Raw genomic sequence first — 14,706 nt, forward strand, 5'->3', positions numbered from 1 at the left:
AGCACTTGTAAAACCTTTGTCCACATTTTCCAGATGGTGGCTTCCCCGGCAAACGTACCCCACTGTTGGGTGTGCCACCCAAAACCCCACTCAGGGTTAGATCTTGGGGATCCTTAGTCTCTCCAGTTTCTGATTTCACTGCAAACCCTCTGCACTGCTAGGCATAGCCTTCACTAAATATCTGACTGCTTATCTACATGCTAGGTCTCACATTGGGAGCTCATATGCAACACTGCCCCTTGAAATACACAGCCATCTACCAGCTTTGCTTATTCAGTGGTGCCATCCTCTAGACACTGAGAATGCTACCTTCTGAAGAAGCAATTCTTCTCCCTCACATAGAGACTTCACTCCATTTTTGACCCCCTTCTTCCTTTAGTAGGTAAGAATCTCTGGACCTGGGGATAGGTAAAACTATGTCCCTTCCCAGCAGAAAGTAACTACAGAAGATTCAACCTCCATCCACTTATCCTTGTAAGATTACAAGGATCCAAAGTTTCAAAGGGGAGAATTGTTGCCACATATAGTGAGGGAGCACCAGGGAGCCTCCCTCATTGGTCAAGATGGCACGGGGGGGGGGGGGGGGTATACCAGGCATGCCAAAAGCTAGAACAGTGAATGAACAGGGCCCGAGCACACTCAGAGGTATAAATATGAGTAAAGAGGACCGAAGCATGTCAAAAGCTGACAAGATAATTGGACAGAAAAAAAGGTCTCCCCTCCCTATTCCTGTAAGAATTATGGGCTTGAGCTGGAAGGGGGAATAGTCTTTAAGATGGGGAGTTGACAATTCTCCAAAGTTGTTACCTTTCACACCAGCACCTGTATCTTTCTCTAACATTTTGTTCATAATTTCAAAAGCTCATTACCCTTGTGGGATCTTGCCTCCAAGAGGCAGACCATCAATTCCTTCCTTCTTTATATAGGTATGTGGTACTCCCATATCAAATAGTGAAAATGACTCTGAGGCACCTAAGGCTACAAGAAGACTTGCAGCTGCCATCTGGGCCTGTTGAAACACCTGCACTACGGGAAGCCAGCCACCATGTAAAAATCATGACTACTGCCATGCTTTCAAAAAGCCCAAGCCAGATGAGTGGAGATGCCACTTGGAAAAAGGGAAACCTGACCGCCTGCAACTTCCCAACCACCCTATGCAGGCATCAGTCATGGGAATGAAGGAGCCCTTGGATGATCCCAGTCTCAGCCACCATCTAACTGTACATGCTCAGCTGAGCTGGCCAACCTCCCAAACTGTGATAGGCAATAATAAATTATTGTTTTAGCCATAAAATTTGGGGGTGGTTTGTGACAAAGAACTATGACCAGGGCAAATCTTTCTCCAGGGCAAATCTTTGTTGAAAACCAGTTATACTGGTTTTCAACAAAGGGTCATCAAAGTTATTGTATCTAATGTGAATCATCCTTTTGATTTATTCTGTGATTCAATGAAGCCGACAAATGTTTGCTGAGACCCTACTATGTGCCAGGCTCTGTTATAAGGGCTTATAATACAATAGTGGGAAAAACAACCACAAAGATTTCTGTACTCTCATGCAAATTACATTCTACCAGAAGAAAAGAGCAATAAATAGAGCATGAAATAATTACTACATTTTGCCATATATAATGTGCACTCTTTTGCTCAAATATTTGAGAGAAAAATAAGGGTGTGCATTACACATAGGCAGTACTAACTCCATAACTATATAAATGTTTTAAATTCTTTTATGTATGTTTATGCATTAAAAGTATAACTCAAGGATACAATAATAATATCCATATGCAAAATAATACCCTGGAATGTGATCATTGGTTTTGTTTCGAATAAATAAATAATTGAATTTTAAAATTAAAATGAAAAAATGTTTCCTGAAAGCTTGAGCCAAAAATGTGGGTGTGCATTATACATTGCAAAATAGAGCATATTATTATGTTAGAGGGTGGTAAACACTATGGGGATGGGTGGGTTAGGGCAGGGTAAGAAAGATCAGGAGTGCTAGAGCAAATAGAGGGAAGACAGTTAGAAGACACAGACCTCACTGAGAAAACAACATTGGAATAAGAAGGACTGGAAGAAGCCCTGACTGGTGTGGCTCAGTGGATTGGGTGTCATCCCACAAAACAAAAGGCTACCAGTTAGATTCCCAGTCCGGACCCATGCCTGGATTGCAGGCCAGATCCCTGGGTTGGGGCAAGTTGTGCAATAGGAAAATGCCATCCAGAGCTCAATTCAACCTATTTTAAAAGAAATTTCCCCAGTTCTATTTCGTAATGTCTAACCTCTTCTTAGCATCTGCACAACCCCATAGGCCCAGTATAACCATAGGAAATTAGTCATTTATATCCCCATTTATTTCCTTTTATTCTTGCTAACGGAATGTATAGTACTTCTGGCTACCTAGGTGAAATAAGCCAGTTGGTGAAAGACAAATACCATATGATCTCACTTATAAGAGGAATCTAATATACAGAATAAATTAATAAACAACATACAACCACCTACAGGAAAAAATGGAACAGACTGAAAGTGACCAGAGAAGAGGGAGAAGGGGGTTAATGGTGGGAAGAAGGGAAAGGGACTAGACAAAGAACGTGTATGAATCACCCACGGACATGGACCAGTGTGGGAATCGACTCGGGAGTGGGGGGGGTGGGGCAGAGGAGGAAAAGGGGGGGGGAATTGGACCAACTGTAGTAGAATAACAATAAAAATGATTTAAAATAAAATAAATATATATATTTAAATCCCTCCTATGCTACTGTTGGCTTCCTCTCTCCTCTTGCCCTCTACATCCAAAAGTCCTACCAGATCTAACAAGTCACACCCTCACCAGTGTGGCTTAGTTACTTGGAATGTCCTCCACAGACTAGAAGGTCACAGGTTTGATTCCCAGACAGAACACTTGCCTGGGTTGCAGGTTTGGTCCCTGGTTAGAGTGAGTGTAAGAGGCAACCAATCTGCTTTTCTCTCACATCGTGTTTCTTTCTCTCTCCCCCCTACTCCCTTCTCCTCTCTCTAAAATCAATGAGCATGTCCTTGGGTAAAGATTAAAAAAAAAAAAACTAAAATGTCGCCCCCGCCAATATGGTAGTTCAGATTCTCATTTTAAACACCCTATATTATATAATCTATGACGAAAGAGGATGACAGGTAAAGAATCACCACCTTAAAGTTTGGTTTATTTCAGTTGTAACATGCTTATCAGCTAAATAAATGTGGAGTAACAAACTATGATAACACAGCTTTATTTTGTTTTGAAACTTTTAAAACTTTGTTGTTCAAGTAGGTTGTCTTCATTTTCCCCACACACCCCCTTCCCTGGCCATACCCACCCTCACCTCCCACCCTCAATCCTTCCCCCCTCTGGCTTTGTCCATGGGTCCTTTATACACATTTTTTAACCAGCCTTTCCCTTCTAACTCTTGTTACCTATCTCTCTCCACCCTCCCCGCTGGTTACTGTCAGATTGTCCTTTATTTCAAAGTCTATGAAGGACAGGAGTTATCTCCTCCTTAAATGTTTTCTAAAATTCTCCTATAAAACCATCCAGTCCAGGGCTTTTGTGTGATGGGAGTTTTTTTGATTACTGCCTCAATTTCACCAGCTGTTGATAACAGAGCTTTAGATTCTTGTACATACTTCATTCAAATTTTTTTAAATTTAAATGAATTCATAGTAGGTCCTGTTAAACCTTTTGTGAAATCTTGATGAAGTCAATGCCAAATTTCTTTGATAAACATTTTGAATATCTGATTTTATCAGAAGGCATGGGACTTATATGTTGCTGATGACTGATAAGCTCTTAGCTCACCAAATACCACTGCCACTGGGGAATCTGTGACTAATCAAAAAATTAGTAATTATTGACCTCCTCAAGATGGTATTTCAATGATCTCCCTAAAAGGCTGAATTGGTCAGAATAAAAATCTATTTCATATGGCAGATGCACAGAACCCACCAAGAATTAGTTACTTTACGGTGGTAGGCCCTGAGATGGCTCTTTCTACATCTAACAAGTACCACCTATTTTTACTAAGTGTATTACCTCAATAATAAAAGTCATGAGCTTTTTAGGTTACCAGCATAGAGTTATTTTTTTAAAGATTTTATTTATTTTTTTTAGAGAGAGACAGGGAAGGAGAAAGAGAAGGAGAGAAACATCAATGTGTGGTTGCCTCTCACATGCCCCTAACGAGGGAACTGGCCTGCAACCCAGGCATGTGTCATGGCTGAGAATCGAACTACTGACCTTTCAGTTCATGGGCTGCCACTCAACCCGCTAAGTCACACTAGCCAGGGCACAACAGAGGTATAATCACAGATGAAAAGCAGGAGTGTATAACCTAAATTAAACTACCTTAACTAGGAACAGACGGAGCCCTAGGACATCTATGGGTGAGCTTTGGGGGCCAAATAAATCCCTTTATGTAATATGCAAATTTGTACATTTTTTTCTGAGCTCAAGTGTCCAACGCATTTATCAATATACCAAAGTTCCCCTTAAAAAAAACAAAAGGAGAAAAAAACAAAAGGCAAAGTGTAAATATACAATATGGCATAGAAGAAAAAACTAGTATTTAAAAACAAAGACCCAAGTTTGCATCTTGATCCTACCACCCACTAGCTGCTTGTCACACTTTGGGTAAGTGGCTTCATTTCTCTGAATGTTAGTTTACTGGCCTGTGGAAAAAACAAACTATGATCTTCATACCAACTATGAGGAATAAATATAATGTATGTTAAATACTTAACACAGGACCCAACAACTATTATAGTATCAGTTGTTATTTGCTTTAAAAACACAGAAATGCCTTAACTAAAAAAAAAAACCATTTAAAATCGAGTACTAAATAAATTTATTTATTTTTAGTTTTATAAAGATACAAATACACTCTGTATTTATTTTCTATTGCTGCTATTACAAATGAGCACAAATGTAGTGGCTTAAAACAACCCACAGGCCAAAATGGATATTACAGGGCTAACACGAAGTTGTCAGCAAGGGAGCATTCCTCTGGAGGATCAAGGAGAAAATATGGCCCTTGCCTTTTTCATTTTCCAGAAGCTTCTGCCATTCCCAGCTCATAGCCACATCACCTCAACCTCTGCTTCCACCACTGCATCCCCTTCTGTACTCCGGCCCTCCTGCCTCCTCCCTCTACTCTAACACGACCCCTCGTGATTACACTGGGCCCACCAAATAGTCCAGAATACTCGCCCCATTCAAAACCCTGAACTAACCATAGAAAGTGCCTTTTGCATGGAAGGTGACTTATTCACAGGTTCTGAAGTTTAGGACATGACATCATTGGGGACTAGGGGTCGGGAGGTACTACTTTGCCTACCACAGATCCCTTGACATAATTCATCATTATATAAATTCTAGTGCTAAAATAAATGGTTCTATTTACATTTTCAAACATCAAACACTTGAATAACTTCTCCTTCTTACTTTAAAATAAATCAGCTTTCTAGAAAAGCCAAAAGCAATCATTTTTAGTTGCATCATTTAATCTCAAATCATCTGTGACTAGTGCATGTTATGCTTTCTTTTACAAATGTCAACAATTCGCTTTTTAAACTATTGCTATTTATAACCAACAGAATGCCTGTCATTTTATTTGCCTTCATTTTCATTTTTCCAAGTCATATTATTTAGACATAAATGTTCCATTTATTTGAAATTCAGCTTGAGGACACAGAAGAAGTACATTTTAAAGAGAAGAATATATGGAATATCCTGGTCAGATTTGGCTTTATTATGGTATCTACTTATATATCGGCACCCCATGTAGACCAAACTTACCAGTGGTTCTCTATTTTTGACCAGGCGTATGATTTTTACTGAATCTTCCTCATCAGCAATATCATCAGGCATAGGAGGCAATACTGGATCGTAATTCTTCTGAGCCACAGTGTCATGGACAGAGAGCAAAGCCTAGCAAAGTCCAAGGTGAATTAAAAATTAGTCAAAGATAAAAACTCCAAACTTATAAAACTATGAAGAAAAAAACTGGTGTTATAATTTTGACATAGCAATGGTAATAAGGCGACTACTTGGAAAGCAGCTTCTCACCCACAGGAGCCACGTAAAAGAGCAGACGGCAGGTCCCTTTAGCTACCACGCTGTCCCCAGTGACATGATGCACAACAAGAATCGGCATAAAATATTTTCTAGTCAGCGTATTCTCTGGTTCACCATTACAAGGCTGGCAGTTGGGGGCAGGCGTGGGGAGATGTTACTTTTGAAAGAAGGGAGAAATGAGACTATACATATATTGTTAGTGAAGCAACAGAAGTCCGAGACTACTATATACTTTTTCTTTCCTACTATTATCAGAAAACACAAAAAGAACTGATCAATGCAATTGATTAGCTTTCATTCTTTTGTTTTCTCTTTAATTTTTAGGGTAACAGATGACTAGTGTGTGTAAAAAGAATAAACCGTGTTTCTAGTCTTGACTGCTATGGTGAAAAAATGCCACAAAACATTGTCACATTGCCCTTACAGACCAAAGACGAGAAAAACACTGGAACCCTGACAGGCCGCTGCTCAGTGTTTTGGGTGAGCGGGCCTGGAATTCTAACGAACGCGCTCCCTAATCAGCAATGCCGTGGTCCTGAATGGCTCCACCCAGAAGCCTAGAAATCAACCTTGAGACCACTTCCCTCATCTACACCCCCAACACCCACCCATATCCTGTTAAAGCTACTTCCAAAATGTACGCTAACAGTTGTTATCTTCCCTCTCGACCAAAGGTGGCAAACTATGCCAGCTGCTTCTGCAAATGAAGCTTGTTGGAACACAGCCCCACTCATTCATTGACGTGTCCTTGACAGCCACTGTCACGTTCCCACAGCAAGAGTGAGTAGAAACAACAGGCACTTTTTACATAGAAATTCAGCAGACTCCTGGGCTTGATCACTGACCACTTTTGTACCTAGAGCCCAACTTCATTCACCTTTGGCTCATTTTCAAACCCATGATTCACAGTGCAGCCACAGCAATTATTTTAACATTTTATTTATCTTTTAGAGAGACAGGGAAGGGAAAGAGAAAGAGAGGGAGAACAACATCCATGTGGGAAAGATACATCGACCAGACGGTTGGGACCCAGCCTGTACTGTGGGCATGTGCCCTGCTTGGGAATCGAACCAGCTACGTTTTGGTTCTCATACCAGCGCTCAATCCACTAAGCCACACCAGTCAGGGCTAAATAATTATTTTAAAACAGATCAAATTACATAAGAGCCTGCTAATAACCCTTCTAAAGCTAGCCACTGATCTTGGGATAAAGACCAAACTCTTGAGCATGTCCTAGTTTGACATTCCTCCACAACCTTACCTTGTACCCTTCTCACATGGTTTAAATAACTCTTTCTCAGAGAGACCTGGCCAAAACATCCAATTAAAAGCACATCTCCCTCAGAAGCTTATTTTATAGCACCTTCTTTGCCTTCATACATGCTCATAATTCATAACCACATATGCATATGTTTAATATTTGCTAGCTACTGAAATAGAAGTGCTAAGATGGCAAAGAAATGGTATCTATTTTTTAATTAAGCTCTTTTATATACACAGTAAAGTACACAATTTATAAGCATACACCAGAAATTTTCAATAATGAATATTCCCAAGTAAACATCCCCCCAAACAGGAAATACAGCATAACTGAACCCCAGGAGCCCCCATTTATGCTCCTTCCTAATTACCCTGACCTGTGTTCCTCGAAGATGGTAGTTCTGCCTCTATTTAAATACTGCATACATATTTACAGAACTGTAAGTGCATATTCATTTTTCCCCTGATACTAAAACTAAGTTGCTGAGATTCATCCATGCTGCTACTGGTAGCAGCAGTCACTCTCTTTTCATTGCTCTAGAACATTACAACATATGAATACTTCCACCGTGCCTTTATTCATTATGCCCATTGTGGACAGGCATTTAGATAGTTTTCAGTTCCTGAATATCAAAATTAATGCTGTTGTTAATATTTCATATCTTTTGATAAACACACACACACACACACACACATTGGTCTGTATAATTTGGTTAAGTATATTAAAAAGTGAAATCTCTAGGCCACCAGTTATAAGTATCGTCAACATTACTAAATAAAAAGTTTTTATAATTATAACCCCATGAACAACTTATGCAAGTTCTAGAGGCATCATGTAATTCCCATAATTTACGTTATTAGTTTAAATTTGGTCATTTTGAATATGCAGGGGTATCTTCCTGTGGTTAAAATTTCATTTTTCTTACAGCTAATGATAATGAAAACTTTTCCTTATGTTTCCTGGGTATGTGAATATCTTTTTTTAAAGGTTTTATTTATCTTTAGAGGGGAAGGGAAGGAGAGAGGAAGAGAAATATTAATGTGTGGTTGCCTCTTTTGTGTGCCCCACTGGGAACTGGCCTGCAACCCAGGAATGTGCCCTGACTGGGAATGGATCTGGTGACCCTTTGGTTTGCAGGCCCGAGTTCAATCCACTGAGCCACACCAGCCAGGTGGTATTTGAATATCTTCTTTTGTGAGATGCTGATTCACAATGTTTATACACTTTATCCCATATTTTTCTTATTAATTGTAAGAATTCTTTATAATATACTAAATGCAAGCCTTTGTTGGGTACACGCGATACAAATATATTTTCCCATGTGTAAGCTGGCACTTTCACTTTCTTATCAGTGTTTGTTGATGAACACTAATAAGGATGCTAGTTTTAATAAGCCTAATTAATATTTTTTCCTTTATGATTGGAGTTTTTTGTATCTAATCAGAGTTTTAAAAGGAAAGAATTAACAGCATAAGATAATGAAATATCCAAAGATAATGAAATATCCAGAGATAATGACTGCAAATACTTGAAGACTGATGAGAGGCAGAGTCTGAATATTCAGGAAGCCCAATAAATCCTTTAGGAAGCAGGAAAAATAAAAAGAAACCCATGCTTAGATACAACATAGTGAAACAGCCTAATGCTGAAGACAAAGAGAAGACCTTCAAAAAGTCAGAGAAAAAAAAATCATCAGGAAGGAAAAGAATTTGATTGAGAGCTGACTGATCAGCAGCAGCCATGAACTCTAGAAGATTGTTAAAATACATTGAAAGTGCTTAGAAAAAAAATAATAACAGCCAGCCCAGAATTACATATCTAGTAAATTATCACTCAAGAATGAGGATGTAGGCCAAGACAAAGTTAACAGTAATTGACTCAAGAAAACTTTCAATAAAAGAGGATAAAGCAACAATGACTTTCAAAGATAATCAATAGCCAATGAAGGACAGTGATCACTGAGAGACAGGAAACAAACATGAGCCCTAGGAATGCCCCAGGCTGCCGCCTGGAGAGAGTTTCCTGGATGTGCTGGGAGAAGAAACCCAAGCAGAACTCACTGGGCTCCCTGAGTTGAGATAACAGAGCTGGGAATCCAGAGAGGTTAAGGGTTAAAGTTATCAGGAAAGAGTACAGGAGAGGAGAGAACTGCACAGAGACAGAGCTCTGAAGATGGGCAGGAGGTTCGGCCCAAATCCTCAGCCAATTACTTAGCCAAGGCTTGCAAACGATAAAACTATCAAAAGGATTAAAGCTGTGGATGCCCTTAAATGCCCTTACATGAGGGCATTTTTACTCCCCTGGAGCCATCTGGCAGTATTTATAGATACAGTCACATCTCAGTAAGTGTAGGCTTCAGAACTTGTCAAACCCTGTACTCATAGCATTTTGACGAGAAAAAAAAAATGCTTCCACACTCGTTGCTTGCTCAGTACTCGTAAGTTCCAGAACAAATTAATAACACGTACTGAAATTTTGATTTGTCACAATTTGGGGGATGCTACTGACATCTAGTACATAGAGGCCGGGGATATGTCTAAGCATCTAACAGCACATAGATTAGTCTTTTCTCCCAACAAATTATTATCCAACACCAAAATAGGTGTCCCCTGATATTCCAAAGTATAGAATTCCTATGAAAATTTTATAAGCCTAATTAGCATTGAAAAAAGTTACCATTAATTTCTATAAAAAATTGTTGAGTGTTCCCAGACCCCAAAAATAACTATCTAAAATGAAACACAAAAATAAAATATAGTGAAAAAATTATAAAAAGATTATTATTGGCCTATAGGACAATTTCAGTTGCCTAACATAAACACATAATTGGCATCTCCAAAGAAAGGAGGGATGCTAAAAATATCTGAAGAAATATTGCAGAAAATATTCCAAACTTGATAAGAAAAAAAATCCACATGTTCAATGTAGGGAACCATTTTGCATGGCGTGAAAATGTAGCTCAGCACTCATGTGGAAAACCGGTGGGGAGCAAGTTGGCACACAGAACCATGCCCAAGGAGAGGTTTTCCCGTGGGGAATCAGGCCTGCATTGTACCTCGACTGCTATGAGACTTGCTTTTGCTAAAACTCTCTCACCGTGAATTGAGGCAGAGGGCTTACTATAACTTCTTCAAATCGTGCTAAACCTCCCAAGTACGGAGTGTGACCTGTTCAACCATGTTTCCCCTTGGTCTGCAACATCCTTTTCTTTGAAGTAATTAGCAACATTCTTTCCTTTGTCATCTGTAAAAGGCAGTCCCCTGTAGTGAACCTGTGCATAGTAAATGAGGACTACCTTCCATGCAATGTACCCCTCAAAACAATAAAAGCTAGTCCAGGCAGGGGCCTTGGGCCTCTCACCCTCTCTCTCAGAGAGTGGCCATGCCGTCCCTTTTTCTCCACAGGACTTCTGTTGTCCATGTGTATTTGTTTACTAGCAGCTATAACATACACAGATCCATCAGCCCAGGATCCGCATCAGTTCAAGAAGCTCAATGCATTTAACCATAAGAAACATAAAAGAAGTAATACCAAACTGCTTAAAAACAAGTGATGAAGAGAAAATTTTAGAGTTACACAAAAGAAAAGAGCACATTATACATAAAAGAAAACAAGGTTAAAATGACAACATTTCTCATCAGAAACAATGTAAGTCATAAGACAATGGAGTAGTGACATCTTTAAAATACTCAAAGAAAAATACTGTTAACCTAAAATTCTAGTTTTTTTTAAAAAAAACCTTTAAGAAATGAAAGGATATTGAAGCTTTTTAGACATACAAAAGCTGAAGAAATTCATCACCAGCAGATACGAATCAAAAAAAGAAATGTTAGAAGTCTTTCAGACAGGAAGAATGACAGGTGACAGAACGATGTGTCCATACGAGGAATGAAGACCACCAGCAATGTCCACCCTCCGGGTATCTATGATAACTACCTACACACACACAGTAAAAATGATAGAGATCGCTAATGAACATATTTAAAATAAAGTGATTATTATACGGTTAGGCAATAATAAGAACAACAGCCATGTTCTTTTCTTCCTTAGCTTATTGATTTCCATGTCTAGATTCCAAAACATACTAGCGACATTTTTACTTTGGACAAATAAAAGTAACTTTCTGGTCCTTTTCCCTGTTTTAATTGTGGTAACCTTATTCTTCAATATACAGATTTTCCTTTCAAAAGGCAATACTTAAATGAAAATTGTGTTTCCACGAGCCATTACTACCAATCACAACTAATGGGTTTACCTGTCCCTCAGACAAACCCGCAGGAAATTGAACACCAGGCCTTGTAACTCATCAGGCCCACAACCTCTCATTGCCTCGGACCCCCTGAAGTGAACCCCCTGTTCTGAGTATCTGTCAGGTCCACAGAATTAAGTATCTAACTCATAAAGTGAGTAACTTTGATTTATTCCTCCAGAAGGAAGCTTAACTTTTCCTTTTAGCATGTTTTAATGAAATCTCATCCATTCTGCATGCTCAGGCAATGAGTAATTTCTTATAAGTCAATGTTTTGGAAAGCTAAAAAATTTCAACAAATCTGCTTATGTTATTGCCTTTTACAAGTCCACCAAATTTCTCCAACTTCTTAAACAATTATACCCTCTTCTAGAGATGATATTCCTTCACTGTTTTATCAAAAATAAGCCACCGAATGGTGCCTCACAGAGCTTGACCTTCCTTTCATGTGATGGTTTGATGCCCAGGAATAGTTCGTCCATGTTAGCGACTCCCTTTGCCTCCCCTAGAAACAGAATCTTCGTAAAAATCAACATCCCTCCATCAATGTCCCTAAATGCCACCAACATTCTATTGTATTTATGTGGGCCGGTTGCTATTCAGTATTATTTTCCTTTACTTATCATCTATTGTTTCTTTTAGACTTTCATTTTTCTTGGGCTTTAAGATTTGAACAATAAGACTGGATTTTATAGACATTATTGAGTAATGCTGATCCAAAGAGAAGTCCAAAATATCTAAATGTTAAAAGTCCACAAAACAAAACAAACAAACAGTAAATAGCACATTCTATCATCCTATTTAAATTGGGAAAATGTAAATGTTATATTTATATATACAAAAAGGAATGAAAGGTAATGTAACCAATTAAGATTGTTCATAAGCAAAGGCATGTGAACAAACAGTAAGCCCACAGAATAAAAAAACAAAAAGTCATTAAGCATGAAAAGGAATGCTCATCTTCACTAACTAAGCAATGCAGCTAGGGGCTTCTACTGTTCTACAGTTTAAATTAAAAATAGAATTATGCATTATCAGATGAATTTTTCTGTGTATTTTCAAAAGTATCAAAGTGCTTCCTAAAAAGTAAAATTACAGTAATTAACTATCAGCTTACTAAGACAAGTATCATAAATTGTTTATATAAATATCATTTTTAACCTCATTGATAATTTTTTTAACTTTAACTTTGTGTGTGTGTGTGTGTGTGTGTGTGTGTACCTAAGGTTGTGAATGCTTCTTCTCTATTACATAATTATTGTTCAATTTTTTACCCTTACATCTTTGATCCATTTGGAATTCATTCTGGTAGGGGAGTCTCTTACTTTTCCCCAGTGGTTAACTGCCTGCCCCAATACCACGTATTGAGGTCATATCCAATTCCACCTATGCCCCACTTCCTTTCACCCATTCCTCAGTCATCAAGGCCACAGTTAATGTTTCACCTGAATTAGTTATAAAAGCTACCAACTGGCCTCCCTCCACTCAGCACCCCACTCCCCCCACCTTACCACCATGGCTCTGCCCCAGGTAATCATTCTGTACACTCCATACAGAGTGATGATGTCACTGGCCTATTTAAATGCTTTGGATGACTTTCCACTGACCTTAGGATAAAATCCAGTCTTTTTAAAAAGCTCAAAGTTAGGGTGAGCACATAATTTATCATCTAAAGCAACAACAGAAATTGAACGGAGGTGATTAATAATAATGCTGGGACGACAGGCGTACCCCAGACCATCCTGGGCAAACCCAGATGCGTATCCCCACCCCCCATCAGAGGCCCTGCTGCCTAGCTCTAAACCTCTGCCCCTCCTCTTTCAGACAAAGCACCGCTCAGCCAAACTGATCTTACATCCTCAAACTTGATAACTTCTCTTTATGAAATTTCACATAATATGCACCTTATTTAAAACATTTATTTTTCACCCCCCACCCCCAGTTCCTTTCTCTCTCCTCTTCCCCCTTCAGCTACCTCACACTCAACCTTCAGGACTCGACTTATAGGCCACATCCTCTGGGAAGCTTCCTTCCACCACTGCTCTGGTTCCGCATTACTTCCCTTTTTTACCCAACATTTCTCCTATCGCCTTCATTAACACATGTATCTTCTATAAGTTGTACCTATAGGGCCTATTAAATAAATATACAAGAATCAATGAACGAAGATCTGACTCCAATGACACAAATTACCAGAAAAAGTGATAAAATTTTTCAAAAACAGCTGGCTAAAGTGTGGGATAGATGTACTACCTTCCCATATTGGCTACATAATTGGTTGCATATATCTGTTTTGATTTAGAAAGTCATTATTACTTTGGAGGTGCATCTCATGTTTCTTTTCAATATTGTGAAGTGAATATTTAAAATGAAACAATAACCTTTAAAAGTAAATAATTACTTCCTTTATCCACTGAAAAATGATAATATTCAAATTACTACCCCCAAATTCATTTTTCACATTTTAACAGCTAGTTCAACTAACAATTCATGTACACATTTCATATTCTACTGTACTCCTTCTGCTTTAAAAAAAAAAAGCAAATATTTTAGTTTATTCCCAGGACAAAAAGGAGTTGTTGATTATTTTCTAAAAATAGTCTAAAACTTGTTTTGGAGCTACCCTTCTTAAAGCAATACCTATAAAACTGACATTCAAACTGATCATGATTAATATAAATGGTTTCAAGGAAAATAATGTTAAATGTTAGCTCAAAAGAGGAAGGAAGTTATTTTCTTCCCAAAACCGGCTAACTAGAAAAAGGCAGCAACATCACACGCCTAGAACCTTACCCACTTTCTACAAATCATTTCACCCTGACTTCTAAGCCATTCTTTAGTCACATTGCTATATAAATATGAAAAATAAATAAAATCATTAATCTAAAATATTTCTGCCACAATAAAGTTTAAGTATTTAGTTATACAGTTTTATCCAATGGTAGAGCATAATACCATCTAAAATCATACCTCCCTCTCCAGCCAAATACCAGTTTCCACTCAGTATAATCCATTTATTATTAGCTATTTCATTCCGAACACTCTTGAATAGAAAACCAAAATCATGTTTGGTTTGGTTGGGACAGAAATTTCTAATGCTCAAGCCA

The 14,706-nt window shown here is 38.4% G+C and overlaps 1 protein-coding gene across 4 annotated transcripts in view; it reads right to left on the minus strand.

Annotated features, from left to right (window-relative positions):
• MPP7 (MAGUK p55 scaffold protein 7) overlaps positions 1-14,706 on the minus strand; it is a 247,704-nt gene that overhangs the window by 91,004 nt on the left and 141,994 nt on the right. For all 4 annotated transcript variants that reach the window (XM_037037132.1, XM_037037133.1, XM_037037134.1 and 1 more), the window contains exon 6: positions 5,811-5,942. In XM_037037132.1, coding sequence (XP_036893027.1) covers positions 5,811-5,942 — 132 coding nt within the window. The remainder of the gene's footprint in view (positions 1-5,810; positions 5,943-14,706) is intronic.

The sequence above is a fragment of the Sturnira hondurensis genome, unplaced genomic scaffold (genome assembly GCF_014824575.4).
Source record: "Sturnira hondurensis isolate 20B ecotype Veracruz unplaced genomic scaffold, ASM1482457v3 Scaffold0022910, whole genome shotgun sequence".
NCBI lineage: Eukaryota > Metazoa > Chordata > Mammalia > Chiroptera > Phyllostomidae > Sturnira > Sturnira hondurensis.